The 24,044-nt window shown below is 40.5% G+C and overlaps 1 protein-coding gene across 4 annotated transcripts in view; it reads left to right on the top strand.

Annotated features, from left to right (window-relative positions):
* C13H1orf21 (chromosome 13 C1orf21 homolog) overlaps positions 1 to 24,044 on the top strand; it is a 227,404-nt gene that overhangs the window by 60,932 nt on the left and 142,428 nt on the right. For all 4 annotated transcript variants that reach the window (XM_026001177.2, XM_072733178.1, XM_072733181.1 and 1 more), the window contains exon 2: positions 16,213 to 16,431. In XM_026001177.2, the coding sequence (XP_025856962.1) occupies positions 16,338 to 16,431 (94 nt within the window). In that variant the 5' untranslated portion in view covers positions 16,213 to 16,337. The remainder of the gene's footprint in view (positions 1 to 16,212; positions 16,432 to 24,044) is intronic.

Raw genomic sequence — 24,044 nt, 5'->3', positions numbered from 1 at the left:
TAATAGACTATCCTAATGCCAGTGGTCTGGACTCCCCATTGCCTTATACACTCTGTCTTTGATCTTCTTGACAGAACGTTATTGGTATCCAGCTCCTAATAAAGGGTAGTTGACTTAGAGGGAGCAGTGAGTCAGATTTTTGATCCTAAGCACAGTACATAGGCAACCACCTGATCTGAAGTAGCCTTGGCCAGTTTAGGTCTCTGTCCTAAGGCATTGCTACTGAAAATTGTCCTGATCATTGTTGCTACCCAAAGATGTCCTATCAGTGAGCCCGTATCCTGCACAACAAACAGAGCCAGAGCCATCAGCCAGTCAGCTAATGTTTAAAAAGAATGCAAGTCTGGCTGCTGCATTTCCTGTCCTGTAGATTGATGATCTTTGGTTGTTTTGCTGATGTCATTGTACATCTGTTTTTTTTTTTTTTTTGGAGTATAACAAGGAAGGAGAATGGTTAATCTAGCAAGAACTCATTATACCATGAATGATGAAGGGTGGCTCCCGTTTTATTCCTATTTGATTTGTTTGCTTCATTGGGGAAAACAAATGATTGTGTCACCCTATAGAGAATTTCACTTTCCCTTTGACATACAAATAAACAGCCTCCCACATTTCATTTATTTTTGCCACTGCTGGGATGGTTGATTTAAAAAACACATTGTGAAGCTGCTTTCCTATATCCTGACCTTCACTATTGAGTAGGGAAGAGAAACCAGTAAAATATGTATTTTTTTAAGAAATGAGGGACCCTTAGCACAAATGCCCCTAGAAGCCCATGTCCATTAACGAGATGGATATAATGGCAGAAACAAACTAAATAGGAAGGAGGAAGACCTGAGTCTTCATTTTATTTCCTGTAATACATCTTGGAGATGAGGCAACTCTCATTATTTCATTAAAGTAAAACATCAAAGTGTCCTTTCTCCTCCTTGTCTAAGTCTTTACCTGACAAAATGTTCCTGGTAATGGGTACATTTGTTCATTTCCACTAAGAACATGTGTTCAACCTTTTATATATAAAAATACGTGAGGTGTTGGTTGGTAAAGGGTTACAGATACTGGCTAATTTGGCTTTTCCCAGGGCCAAATCCCAATTGGCAACTTTATGGCCACTAGACTCTGGTAATGTGTACCTTTACTATTTCTATTCCTTGACACTGGGCTTTTGGATACCAGCGAAAGGCGTTTTGTTTTATTTCCTGAGCTGGCCAATATCGATTTGTGATTAGCGAAACCTGATTTGAACAGCATTTTACAGTCCCAGGTCTTGGGGGTATGTGGCTATTGGGCACTTGAGGATATAGATTAGGGGGTCTTGACATTCTGTTGCTAGGTTACTGAACCCTGAATTGCTGAACCCTGAACAGAGCATTTGTGTTCTAAAAATTGTTATTTATGGTTGAAAGCAGCTGCTGCACATATTTTGGAGGAAAGTATGGTGAGATCTAAAATAAATAAAACTAAATAGTTAGACACAGTACATCAAACAATAATTGTAAGGAAATGTTTATGGCAAACTAGGAAAGAGATTGATTCCTCCCCCTTCTTCCCCTGCAACATTGGGAGAATTATTTTGCTCATGTTCACAGAGCTGTTGGGCCAACCTTTATAGAGTCATTATGTGAAATCAGTCATGACCTAGACTCTGTAATAAAAGTCAACTGATTCAGTTGTGGATGCTGCCGCCAACTTTCCTGATCTAGGGGAAGAGGTGAGGGTGGCAATCTTGGGTATGTTTTTCTTTCCTTCCTTTTTTATTCCTTTTTAAAAAATTTTTAGTTTATGCTAAATTTCCTTTTCTATTTGTAATTTTTTATCATATAGATGTTTCTATTTAAAAAAAAACCTTTATTCAGAGAGTAATTTTACAAAATTATAGTATAATTATACAACCAACATTTGACCTTTTAAAACAGCCTCTAATAATCAGAAATGTTCAACTGCAGTTTTGGCAAAAGTTTTTTTTTTTTAAATAATTTCTATAGTTCTGTCATCCTGCACACTTGTTTTCTAGCCAACATGTCAGGTAACAAATATTCGTTTAACCTTTTACTTTGTGCCAAGAACTGCACAGGATCAGACATCGAAAGCATGGCTTGCCTTGAAGGAAAGTCAAAAATGAATTAGGATGCCAAGACCAAAATGCACAAAAATTAAACAGTATCAAACAACAGTACAAGATATGTCCCAAAGCTGTGTATGTGATTCTTTCCTGAGAGTTCAGTGCTGCCTTCAGAGGGAGAGGCCTCCCATAGGCCACGTTAGACTGAGATGGAATGATGACTGGACGTGTCCCAACATGGATGCATGAATGGTCATGTGCATGCCTGCTGATGTGCTTACAGAAGGAGCAGATCCATGTGGCCTGGGGCAAGGTTTCTCAGAGGTGACAAGACTTGCTCTGTACCCTAAAGACACGTAGAATTTGCATCACAGGTGGAGATTAATGGGGAGGACTTTCTATCTGAGGTGAGACCTTCTAACTGAGAGGTAATTAGAGTTAGACTAGGAAAATAGGTCCATGGCATAGTAGCTAAAGACGAGACTGGCTAGAGCAAGGTGTACCTATAGAAACCCTTGATTTCCATGAGAAGGAGTTTAAACTTTCTTGTGGATACATTCATTTATTATTTATTCCCTGTGCACATATTTTGAATGAAGTGCTTTGAGAAGCTGGGGATACACTAGGGAGCAAGAAACACAGCCTGTATCTCACAAGGCATGTGCTCTCCAGACCTGTGGAAGGGATAGCAATTAGGAATTGAGAATATCCTTCACCCTTATGGGTGCCATGAGGGGGAATTCACAGGTGCACTGGGACCTTTTGGAAGGGACAGCTCATGAAGAGCATAAGTTAGGCAAAGGTGAGGAAGAAGAGCTTTCTAGCCAGGGGGATAACAACAGGTGCAGAGGTAGGAAGACAAAGCCTGCCGCTTGCCGTCTCAAAGGTTTACTGAGTTCGTACTATCTGCCTAGCAGTGCACCTCTCACACACACACCAATAGTAGGGGAGACAAATACAGGAGACGGTTTCTGCCCTCAAAGTACTTAGTGTCTTTGCAGAGAGAGATGTCTAAGAACACCAAATAATTTACTCTAGAAGTAAGATTTAGGAGAGAAAATGGAAGGGAGTCATGGAATGATGTGGAATCTTCTTCTTACAACAGTTAAAGCTGAAGCAGATGGAAAGAGGTTGGTATGTGAGCAGAATATTGAGGAAGATGGACAGTCTGTGAGACCCACTTGGTGTGATGAAGAGGATGCTAGTATACCGTGGAGCTGTAGAAAGAGACAACAGTGGTTCAGCAGGTTTCAGTCCCATTGGTGGAACTTTGCCCTTCAGTTTTCTCATTTGTAAATTTAGAAACCTTGACCTCAGTGGTCCCTGAGAATATGCCTGCTTGAAAGTCCAGGTATTTTGGGCTTTACCACCAAAGCATTAATGAGTTCTGGAGGATTTTGAAACAGAGGAAGGATCTGACAGAAACAGTGCTTGAAGAAGATTAATTTGTCTTTATTATAGAAAAGTAATGAGATAATAACTAATTTATAAGAAGTAGAGTTTTTTGCTAAAAATTTTAATCATGTTCTGATGTTTTAAAACTGCTAGTAGGACCATCCTGATGTCTACTGGACATTGCCTTTTGAGTTCTTTCTCAAAAAAGCAAAAAACAAACAACAGATATGGCCTAGGAAAGCCTGATGAATAAAGGAGAGATTTAGAGGCTGAGTCCAAAAAGTAATCTACAAGTACAAATTTTAAGTTGAATCCTTCCTGAAAATTCTCTAAGGATTTCAGGGAGACCTTGAAAAATGTATGTCTTTTATTTTTGTAGTACTGTTCCTAGGGTGGTTGTGGCAATGATGTAATAGAGGTGATAATGGGGTGGCAATCCATCCAGATACAGGAATACTATGCAGCTTGCCAGATGTGCCTTTGTCATATCTGGGACCACAACTGCCTCAGCCTGTCTATGCACTGGAGGTCCCACAGAGAGGACAGCGGTCAAAGGCCTTGTTAGAATAGAATGTGGTCAAATCCTAATTGTAACCTACTTCTGCTATTCCTTTCTCAAATTAAACAATTTATCATCAAGCCATGTATTTAGTTCTCCGTCCAGATGAAGACTTGAAACTTCCATGTGTCAGACTGGAACTGAATGCAGATTTGTTGGAGAGTGTTAATGCCAAGGAGTACTGGCTGATACATCTTGATGCTCAGCAACGATCTTCTGTTGGTGGGCCCCAGTCCTGTTACTCTTGCCCTCATTTTCCACTCCTGCTGAGTGTGTGATACTCTGGTTGCTTCCTTTAAGTACCTTTTGCTGAACAAGTAGGAAAGAACACTGTGTTCACTAATTATACTACTTCAAATGGGGAACATTGGGCTGATTTAAAATAATGATTATAGAGTAGACTGCAAATTTTGGTAACATTTACGAGGTCATAATAGCTCATAGCTTATAACCCTACCTGTTGTTTAATAGCTGTTTAGTGGCTGAAGAAGAGTATCAAAGCCAGGGAAGAGCTTCTTGCCTTCCTTTTACATTTCACACCTCAAACCTACTACATGTCACAGAAATGGTGGTAGGTACATTCAGTGTAGAGTCCAAAGTGACTTGTGAGGGGCAGGAGAGGGCTTCTGCTAGTGCATTAGAAAGAAGTGACTATTACTCAGCTGACTTTGCTTTGTCCTCTGGGTCTAGTCTTTCAGCTTTTTAACTTTTTGTTTTCTTTGAGATAATTGCAGAAAATGTGTTTTTGGCCGAGCTCTGCAAAAATCGAAGATCCCCAATGTCTTTTGTATTTCTTGAGAGGAATATGAGAATGGATATGTCCTTTAAAAAAAACCACACAACACCTCAGTAGGTTAAGGGGGTATTCATTTATTCCACCTGGCCTTGTAAGGACATTATTCTTAAATAGTTCTTTGCAGTGGAATGTTAATCAAAGATTTAAATTTCAGCAAAACTCAAAATACCTTGGTTTTTCCAACAGATGAGTTTTCAAAACACTGCTAACCATCTCTCGGTTGTAACTGAAAGTCAGAAAATGTGCGTCAAGGTCTAGCTGACTTACCCATTTTGGAATCTCTGGTTCCTAGTGGAATGTTAAGAACTAAACAAGTTCCCCCAAAATGATTGTTGAAATAAATAAATAGCATAGTTTTCCAAAGCATATTAGGATCAACCATATAAATGCCAAAAGCTTTCAAAATTCCATCATACTAGTATAATATTATACATTACTTCTTTCTTGTCTTTTTAAGGAAGTAGATTTTGAACATAGTTTTTTTTTTTTTTAATTTAAGATTTCATTTATTTATTCATGAGAGACACAGAGAGAGAGAGGCAGAGAGAGACACAGGCAGAGGGAGAAGCAGGCTCCATGCAAGGAGCCCAATATGGGACTCGATCCTGGGACTCCGGGATCACGCCCCCGGCCAAAGGCAGACACTCAACCACTGAGCCACCCAAGTGTCCCTTGAACATAGTTTTAAATTGTCTTTGATGGCTTAGACGAGCATTTTTAACTGTAGTTCTTGTGATGTACTGAAGAAGTCACTGTCCATGTAGAGGACCTAGGGCCTGGGGCATCGGAGAGCACCCTTCCTTTAAACCCCTGGACATCTCTTTGTTAAAAAAGGTTTCTAAGAGAATTCGTTAGTTCAACATCTGTTGCAGACCTACTGTGTGTCTGATACTGGAGGGAAGATAGGAATAATTAGGACATGGTTGTGACCTTGGAAATCTACCCGGTGAAGGAGTAAACACCAAACAGACACATAAAACACCAAACAGCAGCAAGATGAGAGCTGCACATCATCAAGGCTGTGGCAAAGCTTGGGAGAGCTCACTGACCTTTCAGTTTGTCTGCACGCAACAGCCTTGGCCTTCAGAGCCCTGGGATGTGTGCCACACAGAAGCTGACCTCGCTACCTCCAACACTGCAGACATATGGGCACTGCTCAGGGTTTCCTTTGCAGGTGCTGCACACAAGCCAGGAGCTTCTCCTGCTACAGCACTGCTGTCTCTTGGTTCTGTCTGTGTTGCTTGCATCTGCTTGCATCTGCCTGGTTATCTCTGGTACGGGGCCTAAGAGATACCGAGTTCCCCCTATTAACCTCTTATCTCTTCCCATTTCTCCTTTCTAGTCTCTTTTGCATGTACCCCTTTCTTTTTAAAGTTTAACACCTTTGGGGCACCTGGGTGGTTCAGTCAGTTAAGTATCTGCCTTTGACTCAGGTCATGATCCCAGGGTTCTGGGATCGAGCCCCATGTCTGACTCCTTGCTCAGCAGAGAGTTGCTTCTCCCTCTCTCTCTCTCTCCTTGCCTCTCGTTCGTGCTCTCTCACCATCTTCTCTCTCTCTCAAATAAAATCTTTTCAAAAGAAAGTTCATCTCCATCCTATTAAATAATGATGATGGTGATGATAACAACAATAAGATCACATATTGATTCTTTACTAATTGTCAGGTGCTGTCCTGGTTCATGCACTTTTACCCCATCTTATAAATGAGCATCCAAGGCACCGTGAAGTAAAAAACTTGCTCAAAGCTACACAACTCCTTTCCCTTACAAAATCATAAAATATTAGGTATATTCTTTGCATCTCTACAACTTGTGGTAGGCATGTGTGTGTGCATAAGGAAGAGAGAAAGAGATTAAGTCCTTCACCAATAAAGTGATTTTATCTGTTTGCTTTCTCTAACTTTTCAGGGCACTTCCAAATCTTGAGCTGTTCTGGATAGAACTGGAAGGTTCTGAAGGTAGAGTTGCTGTCCCTTGGGGATGCTTATTTCACTCAGTAGCTCTCTGCCCGGTTGGAGAGAGGTGGGTTTCCTCCATCACTGCCATTGATTGCTCACTTCTCAGACCTGGGATACTGTGGCCTGAAGCCACACCCAGGGAAAGAGAGCTCTTAGGCTAGAGTTTGCACCAGTTTCTCAGGGATGATTTCATTTATTTTAGTAGGGAGAGGGGGAAAAAAAAGGAGAAAAGAGGCTATTTTAGGAGGGAAGAGGGATGTATGTTTAGATTTTTGAGGGAAATGCCGTTTTTTAACGTCTATTTAGCGCTTTTCAGAGTGTTACTACATTCCTTTGTCAAAAGTATTTATAATTCTGAAGATATTAAATATATCCATACTTAAATATTAGTACCAAAGTGCTCAAAGAAAACATAAGCAGACTTTTTTGTTTTTAAATAATTCTCACGTTTGTTTCTAGTGATTAGATAATTCATATCTCTTGTGTCTATTAGTCCTGTTTCCATTTATCTTCCACAGTAACCAGCTTAAGGCTGAGATATGCCACATAAGTTAGAGTCAGCGTTAAGTTTAGAGATTGAGTAGAAATTAGGAACCTACTAGTCTTGTGTGAAAGTTGATGCTTTCTAATTCAGGGATGAAAACACCATACGTGCTTTTCCAATGTGCACATCAGACCAGGCTCAGAGGCATTCAGCTCTTGCCCCCTTGGCACCATGAGAGTAGCATTCAGATTTCCGAGGGATTAATCCAGCTGCAGTTCTGTTGTAGTTCATGGTGTTAAAAAGGATCAACAGCTCAAAACTGGCATGACATCTGTTCCACTGTCCTCCTCATGAGTAAATGCTTACCGAGGGTGTGCTAAGATTTGCGCGTTACATGGATGTTTCTCCATCTCTTGTTACATAAAATAAAGCTGAGACAGCACTAATTTAATTAGATTGAAACACCCGATGAATTTCAAGAACATCTCTGATCCCTTCTTTTCCTGCAGTGTACATTAGGTATTGGAATTTTATTTTACTTTATTATGTTTATGATCTGTTAGCCCTCTCTGAATGCTTGTCCTTCCAGAGCAGGAATCCTATCTGTTCTTCATAACATATTTCAACATTTCAGATCACCCAGTGGCCTGTTCTTCTTTGGCCCTTTACGAAGGATCATGACTCACTGACATAGGATAAAATCAAATTGTGCGTCTTTAGTATAATTCTTTAGAATTATTTAGCAATTCGTACTTATCCTACTTTCACTTTCTAGTTATTTCTTGATTTTTAAAAAAAATCTTTCCCTTATCATCTGTTCTCTCTCATTTTTCTGGGGACACCTATAGGAACCCTCTGGGCAAACCGATTCCACCCAGTGTGCCTAAATAGTAATGTCCTGCACCTGGCATAGCAAAGTATGCTTCGAAGAATATCACCTCGCATTTATAAGTGCTTTTCCAAGCATTTCATTATCTACCTAGATTTCCAGAACAATCCAAAAAAAAGAGAGGGAGCTGCTATTGTTATTCTTAGGATACAGACAAGGAAATCACACAGATTTGGTTCAAGTGACATGGTGAACAAGCAACACAGCTGTTGTGATCCCAGCCATGGGTGGCATGGTACCGAAGGTTCCCAGTGACACAGGTTGGCAACCTCCTGCACATACCCTTGGTATTCTGAGTCTTAAATATGGAAGGAAGAAAGAGAACCCCTGAGTCCTGGAATATCTGCCATTGGCCTTGCTCACTGAGGAGCAAATCTAGAAACAGCATAATTCTGCTTAGGTTCACCCTAGTGTGAGTGGATAACTTTAATCAGGATCTGCTCTTTTCCTCTCTCGGCTTCCCAGAAATAGTATCAGCCATGCATGAACTGTGTGAACATACACAGGTGACACATGAGTGGAGTTTTCAGGTGTAGGATAAAGGCACCAAACCTGTTAATCCTTAGATGATGAACAATTATTCTACAAGCTTTTTTTTTTTTTAAGCCTGCTCCCTACAAGAAATGTTTTTAAAATTTATTTTTTATTCATTAAAGGCAAGATAGAGAGGAGTACATAAGAGAACTAAGCTTTGTTTATTTTTCCACTTTATATAAAATTGAAATCAACACCCTCAGGCCCAAATATCATTGGTAATAATCACAGACTTTGTAGGGCTTCTCAAAATTTTGCAGGTTTCAGACTTGCAAGGATATCCTAACTGGGTAAATTTTGAAAACAAAGTTTGTAAATAAATTGACTCTAGATAAAAACAAAACAAATGGCCTTTTTGTAAGTGGCAGTTTCATCCTGAGCATCCCTCAGACGTATGTTCAGGTAGATCATGGAATCAAGGAGAAAGGCTCAGAGAGATGAAGCCCAGCCTAGGTCCTGAGGCAGGCATGTGTGTGGTGCGAGACCAGAGCTGGGATTCTCATTCCAACTGTGTTGCTCTTGCCGCCTTGCCTCCTTACCCCCACACTTCACTGCCCAGGTCCTGCAGAAGTGTGTCATCTTGCACAGGACTCATTATCGTTAACGTTTTTGAGACACCTCCACACAATTATTATTTATGGAAGTGAGAATTTTCCCGTAAAGAAAGCAGACATCCAAATTCCTGTTTCTTTGGAGTTAATAGCATATTGTTGATTGTCATGCCACCAAATGAGTGTGAGATGAGGAACGAATATCTTCTGTGATGCCAGCAATTGCTGGTAAGAAGATTTGACTTTCCCAGATTACCCTCATGTCAAATGTGACATCTCTTTATGTATTATTTTTAACATCCACAATGAAATGTGAAATGGTGTTAACAGAAGCCCAAGGATACCAAAGCTTGAAGATTAGAAATCACTTTTAGGCTGCCCCCCCACCCAGTGGGTTGCTGTATTAATGCTCATTATAGCAAAGCAGAGCAGATGGGCAAACAGACTGATTAGTTATTTATATATATATTTTTTCTTTATGGAGCTTAGATGTTGGCTCTTTCTTTAATAAAAGAAAGGAGTTTTTAGATGTTGCCTTCTCGATTTCCCTTTTTAATCAGAGGGAAAAAGGGGGTACTTTGCTCCTGATCTATTAATAATGTGGCTATATCCTTTTCTTAACTGCTGACTTCATAGCTCTCTGTATACCCTTTCAATCAGAATTTGATTTCTCTCCAATCCTCCAAGCTGCATGTGGTACATTCATGTTCTTTCTGGCCTAGGATTTCTTTATGGAGCTTTTCACTTTTAATTCATTTTTTAGAAGTATCTTTCTTGACAAGGAAACTGTCTATAATATTTTTGGCTTTTTCATCCAAAATGAAAAAGACTTTAACTGATTGGTGGAAAGTTAAATTATCCATACTATTATGTCAATAGAAATATTTTCCCATGTTTTTCCTCTTTTGGAAAAAGGTCAGATATCTCTTTGGTTTTTCTCAAACAGAATTTGTATATTTTTTTTTCCTAATTTTATAAGAATAGGGTTTGTTTTTTTAAAAAAATATTTTACTTATTTGAGAGAGAGAGAGAGAGAGCACAAGCAGGGAGAGGGAGAGAAAGGGAAAGCAGACTTCCTGATGAGCAGGGAGCCTGATGCAGGGTTCGATCCCAGGACCCCAGGATCACACCCTGAGCCGAAGGCACACACTTAACTGACTGAGCCACCCAGGTGCCCCCAAAATAGGTTTTTTTGAGGAAACTATGGTTCCAGTTCAAAAAGTTAAAGAGAAAGACCATCAGCAATCCTACTTTTTTGGAAAAATATATTCAAAGAGAACAAAAATCACTATTTCAAAAAGATATCTGAACTCCCATGTTCATTGCAGCATTATTTGAAAGAGTCAAGGTATGGAAACAACCTAAGTGTCCATTAGTAGATGAATGGATCAAGAAAATGTCACACACACTCTCACACTGGAATATTAGCCTTAAAAAAGAAAGAAATGCTGCCATTTGCAACAACACAGATGAACTAAAGAGCATTATGCTAAGTAAAATAAAGACAAATACTGCGTGGTATCACTTACATGTGCAATCTAAAAATAAAATAAGTCAAACTCAGGAACAGTATAATGGTGGTTGCCAAGGACAGGGGAGTGGGAGTGGGAGAAATAAGGAGAGGTTGGTAGAAGGATACAAACTTTCAGTTACAAGATGAATAAGATCTGAGAATCTAATATAGAACATGGTGACTGTAGTAGATTAACACTGTATCTTATAGTTGCAAGTTGCCAAGAGAGTAGAACTTAAGTGTTCTTATGAAAAGAAGGAATGAAGGAAGGGAGGGAAGGAGGAAGAAAGAGAACTATGAGAGGTGCTAGATGTGTTAATTAATTCAGTGGTGGGATCCCTTTCACAGCGTATGTGTTAGATCATCTTTATGGAGCTTGAACACTTGCAGTGTATTTCAGTTTTGTCAATTATATTTAATAAAGCAGAAAACAATAAAATACAAATAAAGAGAAATCACTGGCATTGGGGAAAAAGCCACAATAATCTGTAATCTTTTCTTATAAAAGGACAAATGTATCCCATGTATGGAATATGTGTTCATAGAAAGGCAACAGGCTTCGTTGTATATAGAAAAGAACTTTTTAGTGTTATAATGTGGAGTGTTCTCTAACAGTAATTCCTGTAGTGATACTTAAAGCATTACCTAAAGAGCTTGAACCATAGTGTAAGGAGAGGAATTATAAACATGCATGGCTATACATGTTTTAGTCCTCTTTAAAATTTTTGAATTGGACTCGCAAATTTGCAAATGTATTTTATCAAAGGAAAATATCCTATAAAGATGGCCCCAGGAGTTCCTGGGTGGCTCAGTCGGTCAGGTGTCTGCCTTTAGCTCAGGTCATGATCCCAGGGTCCCACACAGGGGGCTCTCTGCTCTGCGGGGAACCTGCTTCTCCCTCCCTCTGCCTGCCGCTCTGCCTACTTGTGCTCTCTCTGTCTCTTTCTCTCTGTCAAATAAATAAATAAAATCTTTTTTAAAAGAAAAGAAAAAAGTGGTCCCCAGAGTCAGTTAGCATATAGCATTGTGGATGGGGATTATGTCTAATTTCATGGTACAGGATAATATAACCATACTACCATTTGGGGAGACTTTTACAGAAAACCATAGGCAATTAATTGGATCTCGTGATTTTAAAGGTGACTGATGATCCTATCATATAGATTATTTAGTTTTCTAAAACCATCCTCAGTGGGATTTGGTATTATTAGAAGATTCTATCAGACAGCAAAGAGATACTTCACCTTAATTCTTAAACTGTGATCTGACTTCGGAAATAGCATGCTGTTAATAACAGTATGTGAAAACGAGACTCCCCTCCACCCAGCTTCATGGTCTTGGCATGTTCATCTGTACCATCAGACTTACCTCTCTGAGTGGTGTGGTTTCAGGAAGTGGTGTGAATAGAGGGTGTGGGTGTTGGCGAAGAGAAGCTGAGCAAAGCCAAAGACAAGATGGAAGCTAAAAAAATGCTAGGGTTTCTGTGAGGATAGGACAGACCAAAGGGAAGTATTTTGAGCAGATTACCATGGCAGACATTGGGAGTACATTTCTGAGGGTCTGCTCAGTTTGAGGTCTTTGTGGGACTCAAGTCAAAGAATTTTCCATGGAAATGAAACCTTGACATTACACTAGGCTATGAAAGAGAGATATAGTGGAGGGGTGTTTCAAAGATGATTCTTTAGCTGTGGTCAGGCCTTAAGGCTGACCTCTCTTGACATTCCCTCTCTAAAGGCTGAGTCAAGTGCCTGTGGGGTGAACTCACCTTTCTTCCTGGGTTTGACCTGCAGTAGCTGAAATGACACTTGGTGTGAAACTGGTCTTTCTAATGATATCTTCTCTCCAAGTGTTCATACTCTGTGGGAATAGGGAGGAAAACCGTATCTTGTTTATCTCTATGTACCCCATGCTTGCCAGACACTTGTTAGTTTACAGTGTTTGTTGATTAAATGAATGGATGATTGGATAATTGTTTATGTGCAGAATCCAGATGATGTAGTAAAAAGCTTTCCCTACTGATCCATGGTTAACTTTATGAAATTAGGTATCTTCTGCCTGTTAAATGACTTCATAAATATAACCTTCAAAATGGGCAAAATATTGGGGCACCTGAGTAGCTCAGTTGGTTAATCATCTGAGTCTTGATTTCGGCTCAGGTCATGATCTCTGGGTTGTGAGATGGAGCCCCACATCGAGCCCCACCCTGGGCATAGATCTTGCTTAAGATTCTCTGTCTCCCTCTCCCCCTGCCGCTCCCTGCGGAAAATATTAAGGAAAATATTAAAATTCTGATGAAGTTGTAAGACTTGAAAATACCATTCATTAAATTACTGTTGTATAATCTAGTGTGTGTGTTTTTCAAAAACAATCTACCTAACTAGGATTTGGAGAGAACTCCTATCGACCACTAGTGCCTTTTTAAAAATATAATTAAATGGAAGCTTCCTTCATCATCACTTGAATTGTCTAATCTGCTTATTAACATGCCCCTCACCTTCATGCCTGAATAATAGAGAAGTCCTTCTAAAATTCATTCTAACATGTTTTATATTTGTTAGCCTGCTGCAGTTTGATTTTCTTGTGATTTCAACTTTTAAAATTCAAGTAAGAGTCTTTGATACAAACACAACTTTTAAAATACCGAAGAAACACCACACCATGCTTTTCAGGGATAGTAGCAAAGGATAATTCACATCTTAGATTCTTACATTAACTTCTTAGGTGGCATGAGGCTGTTAACAGGAATTTGGAAATAAGGAAGAGAAAAGCGAGAGGGACTCCCAGAGAGGAGAATTTGGAAATAAGGAAGAGAAAAGCGAGAGGGACTCCCAGAGAGGAGAGTTGTCAAGTTGCCCCTGGATCCCTTCAAGGGATTTTGTCAGGATGTCCCACTCTCCTTCCCATTTTCACTTTTTTGAAGAGGTGGCAATGGAGTCGGGCAGGCGAGCGGGAGGTTTCCCCTCCCACTTCAGTTTGCTTTTCTGTGGATGTGTGAGCTTATTTCCCCCACATTCCTTTTTGAAAAGTGAGGACTTGGTTCTGGGGGCCACACCTGTTACCTTACGTGGTGATGCTAGAGGCGGGAGTGAGTGGGGGCACCGCCTCAGAGAAAGTGCTGGCCTGGAATGCCTGGCAGCCTCAACAACCCTCGGCAGCCTCTTGGTTGGAGAGGAATTCTTCTCCTTTTTCCACCTTTGGAACTGCATCCCATCTCTCATTCTTTTTGTCTCACATGTCAGTGATGTTTCTTCAGAAACCATGATAGGTTGACAGATGGATTTCTGCACTACTAATTTAATATCTCTCAGAGTGTGCTCAAATTTGCACCAGAGAGACGTCCTCATCTTTAAGTTGGATAAAGTGAGCAAGGCCTCCTCTAAGCCCTTCACAAAGCATCAGTGGAGCAGTCCCCTGCCCTGCCCTGTTCCCACCTCCCACCAAACGAGGGTGAGGACGGATGCACGCGCATGCACGCTCTCACTTGTGCACTTCCACGTCCTATCTTAACTCAGGCAGTTCCTTATGTCTGGATAGTGTTACTGTCCTTTCAGCCATCCAGATTTCTACCAAACTTTTAAGTCTCTACAAAATACTACTTCCTCTTTGAATGCCTGCCTTTGCCCAGTCATGATTTCATCTGTTTTCTGTTTTTGTTTTTTAAAAAAATTTTTTTTTAAAATTCTAATTGCCACAGATTCCTGTGAAACCTATCATGGCACTCCTATACAACATTGTGTAGATTTTTAAAAAATGCCTCCCTAATGCACATTTCCCCCATCAGGCCCCTGAGCTATATATAGATCAGTATGGATAGACCATCAAATCAAAATATTGTAGCTTTAATGACATTACTGCTAAATGTGTTGTGTGAGTGTGTCCTTCCTATAGCTTTAAAAATATGAACATATGTTAACAAGAGGTTATCCAATCCTGTAGAGAAACTACAAATGTTAACTATCTAGGGAATAAAAAAATCTTCCTTTTAGGTAAAGCTTGACCAACTAACCCTATACTTCCTGTAGTTGATTTGATGGAATCAGTGCTAGAAAATAGTATGAAGAACTATACAAAGATAGGACTAGTGTTACAGCCATAGAGTTGATATTGCAATTTGCATTTGCTTGGCTTCATTTAAGATCATTACCTTTGTTATCTGAGTTTGTTTTTGAGGTTGATTTAGAATTACCTTTCAGTGTTGAGTTAACTTGAAAAATCCCCTTTGCTGAGATTTTACGGCTCAAATGATTAGATTTCTATGTCCACGAGTGTCCTTAGAGCACTAGGAAGGAGGCCTGCAGCTGTGTTTCAGTTTCTGTAGCACTGTTTCTGAGGCTGAGAAACATCAGTTGTTCACAAAGGGGAGGGGTAAGTAGGGGGATGCAGGTGAGTAGGGGGATGTAGGTGCTAATCCATAGCATCAAGTGCATGACTTGACATTTCTTTTGCTCTGCTTGGGTGTGAGGAGGTAAGGGCCTGTACTACAGTGGGAGGGATGGAGAAAAAGGAGAGGGAAGATATCCAAAGGAAACATCTAGAGACTGGAATAAATTGTCTACAAGATTGGAATGGCTGGAAAAGGATGATAAGGGAATGAAATAAATAAAAAGCAAACGCTGAGAATTTGGGGGGTGATCTTGGATGGGGTGAGGAATGTATATTTACCTAAGTTAACTAGAGTTATCAATCCTTTGTGGTTTATCCATAAATTCTCTTTCAGTCTTTATTAGTGGCCCAATAGAGATACAAAGGCTCTGATAAGAGGTGGGCAATTGCCTTGTTTTCTCTTGACTTTCCTGCATCTTTTCAAACCTTAAAGCATTCAGCTAGCTAAGCAGAAAATGGACAAAAATAAGTTTGAATCCTTGCCCCCATCTCCTTCCTTTATCTTCCAAAACACTGTCACCCCAGGTAAAATAAAATATGGAGTTCCTTACAGAACCCACTAGAAATTATATAAATTAGCCCGTATTTCAGCCTGAGGAGGAAGGCCACTTCCTCCTGGAAAAAAACGAGGATCTGAGAAGAGCTGGCTTGGCTTGCAAGACAGGAGGGGGAAGATGGAGAATTTTTCCCCAGTTTCTTGAGCTGGTGATATCATGGATGTCCTTTATCTTACTCTGAAGGCTTTTGAGATTCCAGAACATTAGCAAACATACATGCACTGTATGTATAGCAAAGAGTAGTGTTCAAATATATATTTGAACAAACAAGTACGCGTTTTTTGTTACCTCCTTCAAAAAGTTCAGCCATGTGTTGTGCAGGGGGCATGCCTTTGGTCCTGCTCTTTGAGTGAGAATCAGAAGAAAATGGGCCATGTTTCCATTTCCTCCTTCAGCACCAGTTGCTCCCCCAGTATTGGGGGGAGGGGTCACCGGAATTCTAGTGCATTGCTGATCACACACAGCACAACGACACATGGAGATATAGGTTTGTTTTCCCTCATTCTCATCTCTCTCTTTCTGTCCTTTCAGGTGCACACATCTTGACCAACTCAGCAGGAAGGTGGATTTTCTTTGGGTTTAAAGAAAAAAAAATGTCCCTGTGTCTGTAGAGATGATTTGCAGTTCAGCCCGGCTGAAGCTGACCGAATGAGACTATGGGCTGTGCCTCTGCCAAGCATGTTGCCACTGTTCAAAATGAAGAGGAAGCCCAGAAAGGGAAGAACTACCAGAACGGAGATGTGTTTGGTGGTGAGTGCCATTGAACTTTAATCTTGACCTGTTGACCCAGGCCTTTCACTTTCTCAGGAGTGAATATTTGTAGTGTTAATGGTGTTACATTTTTTGGGGGGCTGCTGGTAACGGGCTGATGAGATATGGCTAGAAATCAATGCAGATATTTTCCGTGGGGGCAATTTTCATAATAATTTATACATAGAGGATTTTGAGGAGCATTATGGAGGTTTTATATAGAAACTAGCATTTAAATCAAGTTTTAAATAACTAGTAGGACTTAAATAGTGCATAGGACAAGCAGCCACACACAGAGGTTCAAAAGTGGAGTGAATAAGGATTTGTAAATGATAAGTAAGGTGTTTTTTTAGGGTTGATAGTTACTTTTCATGTGAATTATAAACTTTCAGGTTAAAAAAATACAAATACAATGAATTTAATAATCATCTTTTAACTTATGATGATTCAAAGTGACTTCAGACTATCCAGTGCAAAGATTACAACCTGCCAACCCATGGCCACATCTGGCTTGCAAATAATATTTTCTTTGGCTCCCAGAGAATTATGAAATAAAAAGCCAGGCAGCATTTAAAAATCAGGATGCTTCACATAAAACCCCAAATTGCTTCAGAAAATCTGGCAACACCAAGTCTGCATTCTCTGAAGCAACATTCAGTGGGTTGAGGTAGCAGTGGTCCCTTGCGTCAGGCTGTGGCCTCCAGGGAACCACTGAGCCTACCCTGGAAAGTTCATCAAGTCCCGTTCACTCATGAATGTTACCTACCTGGCCACTTACAGACTTTTGAGTTTGACCGGTCATGAGTTTGTTCCTTAGAAGATCAGGTGTTGCTCTGGTGCCACATGGCTATGAGTTAGCCCAAAGTTCCAGTTAGGAAGCTAGATATAGCCATTCTGCTGAATTCCTTGAATAGTAATAACCCACTACTTGGCCCATGCCTGGCACTCCTGTTGGTAAAAGTACTTCTCCTTCGCTAAATAACCACACTGAAATAATGTTTACATGTAAACAACTGAAGCGGCTTTGTCTAGTTGCTGTCCAATAATCCTCCTGCATTTTGGTCCATCGTAATGGTTGTGTCCATCCTTGGTAGAGAATTGGGATGCTGTGGGAAGACTCATGCTCTGCTAAAAGGGAGCTAGTATATATGAGAGGAGGATTTTGTGTTGTGTCATTTCAAGGAAACGTATGTGTTGCCTGGAACAAATTTGCTTCTGGCGGTGACTGCCTAGAAAATTCAGGACTGTGGAGAAGAGTCACATGTGAGCATCTAAATAAAACTCAAATTCAGATCACTGAGACCAGTTTCTGGGAAAAGAGTTCATTGGAACTAGAATCATTCTGTCACCCTCAAACACTTCACTTTTAAGAGACTGTAATCTAATATCGAGGATTTGTTCAAACTAACTTCTACGTGATACTCTGTTGTCATTATCATTTTTGTAACAAGACTACCATTAATGGAGCTGCCACCATATGTCAAACCTGCAGAAACATTTACATTCATTTTTATGGTGAATTTTCACAACAATCCTGTGAAGGATGTGCCATCCCAGTTTTACATATTTGGAAACTGAAGCACAGAGAGATGAACTGGTCCCAGGTTGGCCGGCTATGAAGCCACAGACTCAGGTCTCTCTGACTCTTCCAGAATCCATGTTGCTTTGTCAGTGTCATTGCCTGGTGTCCTGGTGACTCCCATTGGTCACTCATTCTTCAATGCAAAAAGGTATTGACTGGCCTGTACTTGGTATGCCAAGACCTTTTGCTAAATGCCGGGGAGGGCACAGAGGTAAATAATATGTAAACCTCCCTTTCTAGGACTTAGTAAGAGGATGAGGAAATGTTATAAAGCAGAATAAGCCAATTACCAGGAAAGGAAAAGACATACATCATAGGTAAGAGTTAGGGGGATGGAGAGGCTGTCTTAAAAGGTGGGACCAGAGCAGATTTCTCACAGAGGTGACATCTGAAACTGGCCTTAGGGAACCCGAAGAATCTAAACTTGGATGAAGGGTGCAGGGAGGAACTAAAAAAAGAAAGGCTAGAGGTAATGTGAGACTTACTCGAGAATTATAGATGATCCAGTTTCAATGAAATATAAAATTTAAGTGAGAGAGAATTGGCTAGAAAACTAAGTTAGGGTTAAATTATAGAGAACTTTGAATACCAAATTACAATCTTTAGAAAGATAGACTGTAAGAGCCAAAAATCAGTGATATTCGGTATATTGTATTTATATGCTGCCCAGCAATGAGGCCACCTAACTATCCAGCTGGTAATTTAGTTTCAGCTTTTATAGGCGAGGAGACTGTCTATTATCCTAAAGTACCATATGTATTTGGCAAATGTTGGCATCTAATAAAGGAGCCTTGTATTAGTCACCTATCGCTGGGTATTGGACAACCTTAAGATCTCAATGGCATTCAACAATGAGCGTGTCTTTCTTGATCACGAGTTGGTGAGTCAGCTGGAGTGGCTCTGCTCCATGTCTCTCATCTCCCTCCTGGGACCAGTGAGCTGCAGGAGGGCGCATGGTGGGGGGAGGTGGCATGCTCTTATTTTGCGGAAGGGTAAAAGTGCAAGCGATGCACGAGATGCCTCTTAACCTTGGGCTTATTGCTGGCACAGCATCACTTGCACCCACATTTTACTAGCCAAATCAAGTCACATGAATGTGCTCAAAGGCGGGAGAAACACATCTGACGGCCATGCATTCGTCACAAGGGTGTGGATGCAGAGAAGGGTGAAGAATGACGACTAACAATTGAGTACACCCCCAGTCTGCCCAGTCATTGCTGGCTGCAGGGCTCCATGCCATTTGTGCCATCGAGTGCAGTCTGTTAGCTCTTTTTCAGTCTCCCAATACTTATACTGAAGTTTTATTCACTCCATCATTCATCATCTTGTTACTCTTTCTCACATAAACATTTGCGGGTTTGTGGCATGGTGTTAGATAAAGCAGACAAGGAGGGCCAGAGTTTCTTGAACCCATCAAGGGAGATATTTTTTGATAGTCCCACAGGGTTCTGGGGGCAGAATTGTCAGTGCAGCGTGAACAACAGTGCCATTATCTAGATGTTACTGAATGCTAGAGTTTGTATATCTGCGTTTCTCCACTTGCATTTTAGTTTGCAGGCAGAGCAAGTGTTCAGAATCCTAGCATGATCACAGATGGTTGCAGGTGACTAAGCAGATTTGGCTCACTTTTAACCACTTGATATCTCTGTCACCCATTGTTTCAGTAACTTATTACCTCATAACAAAGAACTCCACAACTAGTGGCTTAAAACAAGTACTGATTTATTATTTATCACAATTCTGTGAGGTGCCTAGGGTTATCTGTCATTTTTGTCTGGGCTCAACCAAATAGCAGCATTTAGCTAGGAGCTCAGCGGGGCTCAAGCAACCAAGATGACTCTTTCCAGCTAGAAAGTCAAACCAAGGTTCTCTTTCCAGCTAGAAAGTCAAACTTTTCACGAGGTGGTTGGTTTTTAAGAGAGGAAGTAGAAACTGTCAGGCCTATGAAGACCTACCTTTGAAAGTTCTAAGAATGTTAGTTTTGCTCATCCTGTTGGTAAAAGCAAGTTTCAAGACCATCCCAGAGTCAAGAGAGCTAGAGGTCTCCATCTGTTGAGTCTAAGGAATTGTTGGGAACCATCTTTGGAGACTCGTTACCTCAGCCACTGAGAGAGGCAGTGAAGAATGCCATGACTAGGTTATATTCCAACCTGGACAGTTCCAGTCTGCTTTCTAAATCACTGCTCTGTTTTTCACTGAATAAAGTTGCCTCATTCACTTTTTAGAAGTCGTTTTTAAATGTTTAAAAAATGTTATTACTGCTTGTTATTGAAGAGTTGACAAAGTCTGTGAAGGATGGCATATTTGAGGATGGCTCTGAAGTATGTGTCTCTGAGGGTGTACACACACACACATTTCAATCCTTTTCCTAAAGGTGTGAATTTAATTTCATAGCTTCTAAGGACACGCTGGGGAGCGTTGATAAACAGTGTGTTTTTACAAATGGTAATTTCCATTTTCATAAAGCAGTTTGGTCTCCATGACGTTGTGGTTATTTAGGAGACCGACCACTCCAAATATGTGTGACATAGTATCTGTAGAATATTCCACCATAGAGGATTAAGTGACAGAAGGGCATCCTGGCTCCTAGATTTCATGGAATTCAGGAGATCATTGACAAGGGACTTTTATCACTGACATTTACCTATAGACTTTCTTTCCTTTTAAATACTGAAACATAAGTTCCAGGGCTAAAGTTATGCCTCACATACATGTAGCCTGTTCAGAAGTAAAATCCAGACCAGAAAGCTCCCTCCCTTCCCTCAGTGGTCAGGGCAGATAGGAAGAATGGTCAGCAGATCTGCTGAGGTCAGTTGGAGGACAGCTGAGCAGACTGCCAAAACCAGCTTGCAGAAAATGAGTGACTGATAGGTTCAAGTTATCATGCACTAGTTAAGCAAGTTCTAAGGGAAGCCAAGTGCTTATTGGATTTCTTTCAGTAGCCATTCACGTAGACTGTTCAGGTAGGTGCAAGGGAACAGATTCAGGCCTTACTAGGAAAGTTAACACATCAAACCTGAGGTCCTCTCTTCTGCAGCCCACCGCAAGGAGAGAAAGCCCTTTACTTACATTGACGTTACTATTTGCGTGAAGGTCACCACGTTCTTCCAATAATACAGGCTTTAATCTTGAAAGGGCTTTAAACTGGAGGCTTTCGTGTCTTCTCGTTCCCAGCTCCTGTGAGTCCTGTGGCTCTCCCCAGAAGCTCTTGCCCTGCTGCCACCGCAGCCCCAAACCCAGAATAGCACATCATACTCTGAATGGATCTTCATTAGCCCCCTTGGTTGTTTGTTTACGTGTTTGGTTTCTGTTGTTGTTAGCTCTTAATTCTGATGGTTTCTTGCCCTGTGGTCAGATTCTGTCAGGGTTTTCTAAGTGCTCCTCTGCGCATGTTCATTCTCTTGCTCCAGAACTTTCTGTTGCACCTAATGCTTAGCCAGTAAAACCCTAAATCCTTAGTGAACATGCAAGGCCTCTCAGATAGCTCATACGCACCTTGGCAGCCTTGTCAGACTCTGTCCTTCATGTCCCCTGCTCTTTTGCCAGGTTGGACAGCTTACCCCGTGACCTCAGACACACCTGACTCCCAGGCCCTCTGGTGCGCCATGACTTCTGCTTGGCATGGGCCCTTTCTTCTGTCTTCATTGTTTTAAATCCTGCTGTTCTCCCAAACTTCACCCAAACTTGCATGAAGCTTTTCTAATACTTTGAGAAAGTATCTCTTTCCTGCCATCTCAGAATACCTTTTACATACTTACGTATTTGGCTTATTTCTTTATATGTCTCATCTCATTAATTGTGTGTATGTATCATCTCTCTTAGGAGCCAGTTAGCCCTCTGAAGACAAGGACTGTCGTTCTTGAGAGAAACCAGGGTTCCTAGAACTCTGGGAGCTGGAGGCAGAGAGATTGTTTAGGGATCCCATTGAGCCCTGCCCACGCCAGCTAGGTGGCCGAGTTTGGCTTAAGGACTGAGAGAGTCTGAGGTTTATAAACACTCCCTTAAGTGGAGGTGCTTAGATTATTATAGTAAATTCTTCTGGAATAGCAGAATAAAGCTTGAATATAAAAGGAAAGCAAGATTTTGGCTACTTTGTTTCCCCTGGGCTCTATATTGTTGTGTAGCTTCAGTTAAGTTTTGATGCTCAGCTGTGTAAATTGGGAACCTATAATAGGATTTTGTGTGTGTGTGTGTGTGTGTGTGTATGTGTGTATGTGTGTGTGTTTGTGAGAGAGAGAGAGAGAGAGAGAGAGAGAGAGAGGTGGTATTATCCAATCTGTTACCCCATCTAAAATACTGTAGGGACCAACTTCACATGTTATGGGAGGATTACATAAGAGAATATTATCACATTCATTCAGAAAGTCAAAGCAGTTGAAGGCAAAGTAATAATTCACCGTTTCTTTCTGTAGTAGTTTCTGATTGCGTGAAGTAAAGATTAATTAAGATTAATCTGCATTTGTGTTTGTCAGACAGTAACAGAATAATGTTACCCTCTGTGCCATTTAGTACAGTAGCCTCTGGCCACTGTTGAATATTAAGCATGTGAAACATGCTTGGTTCTAATTGAGATATGCTATGAGTATGAAATACATACAGGATCTTAAGGACTTAGTATAAAAAAGAGCATAAAATAGCTCATTAATGATTTTTTATTAATCACATGTTGAAGTGATAGTATTTTGGATATATTGGGTTAAATAAAATACATTATTCAAATTAATTTCATCATTTCTTTTTGCTCATTTAGTGGGGCTACTAGATATATTTAAAGTATAGGTGTACTCACCTTATCTTTCTGTTGGATGGTGCTGGTTTAAGTCACTGAAAGGTAATGTTGGTGTTTAGGGCTCCCTTTTCTTCCCATTTTCAGCTTTGGAGTGTATTTATTCTGGAATGCAAGAGAAAAGGAGTGAGGCTGAGATAGGTGAGGAAGCAGGGTGTTGGGGTCCATAGGACAGCTAGAAAGGCAGAGATGGGGCAGCAGCTTGGCAGATGAAGAGCACACTCTCTAACTTGCTCATCTCTCTGCCTTAATTAGTGGTAGTCTTTAGCTGCCTTTTGTGTAACTTCTTTTGCTAGCCTAGGGAAGTTTCTATTGACTTCCTAAATTGTTATTTCCCAAAGATCAGAGAGGAAATCTTTCTTCCTCCTTCTTTTTTTGTTTTCAGTGAGTTGCTAAAGAACCTTAATGGCAGGAGAACTTTTTGTTGGGTTTGTAACAGAGCCAGGTCATAGTCATGAAAGCTGAAAAAAAATTTTTTTAAGTCAAGACAAGTGAGTAACCTGGCCCTAGGTTTATTAGTCTTTGAAGACTCCACGTTTTGAGCTGAGCCTCAGAAAGGTCTCCATGGCTTGAAGCGTACATAGAGCTTGTGGAATTACAGAAGTCAGCCCACCTTGGCCATGGATATTCTCTTCCAGAGTAAAAGTGTTTAGCCCACTGCCTGACTCAGAGAAGGTACCTAATGGTTCCTAATAGGTGCTTGTTGCTTTGACATGAGACAAGTCTGTATCATGAGCACATAACCGTGATTGTGAGTTCTCTTGCTAGCTAGGGTTTCTCCCAGCTTCCCAGCCTTTTCTATTGTTTTTGGCAAGTAACATAACCTCATTAATGCCCGGGTTTCTTCATCTGTGATACAGAGATAATAATGGAATCCACCACTTGGGAGTTGTGTGGAGGATCAGATGAATTAACAATGGAAAGCACTTAGAACATTGTCTGGTGCATAATTAGCACCCAAGCATCAATTATAAATATGAATAGATTTGCCCCACCTCTTCACTCTTTCCCCTCACCCACCTCAAATATACCATGCTAAAATGTCCCATGATGCAGAATTTAATCTAGCTGAGGTAGAGTCAGAATTTCTATTTGGAAGAATTTCCTGTAACAAAAAGTCAAGAAAACTCTATACTTTCTTTTTCTTTAATTTAAATTCAGTTAGTTAAAATATACTGTATTATTAGTTTCAAAGGTAAAGTTTAGTGATTCATCAATTGCATACAACACCCAATGTTCATTACA

Source organism: Vulpes vulpes, chromosome 13 (assembly GCF_048418805.1).
Source record: "Vulpes vulpes isolate BD-2025 chromosome 13, VulVul3, whole genome shotgun sequence".
Lineage (NCBI taxonomy): Eukaryota > Metazoa > Chordata > Mammalia > Carnivora > Canidae > Vulpes > Vulpes vulpes.
Note: the sequence above shows the minus strand (reverse complement) of the source record. Positions and strands in the feature narration are given on the sequence as shown.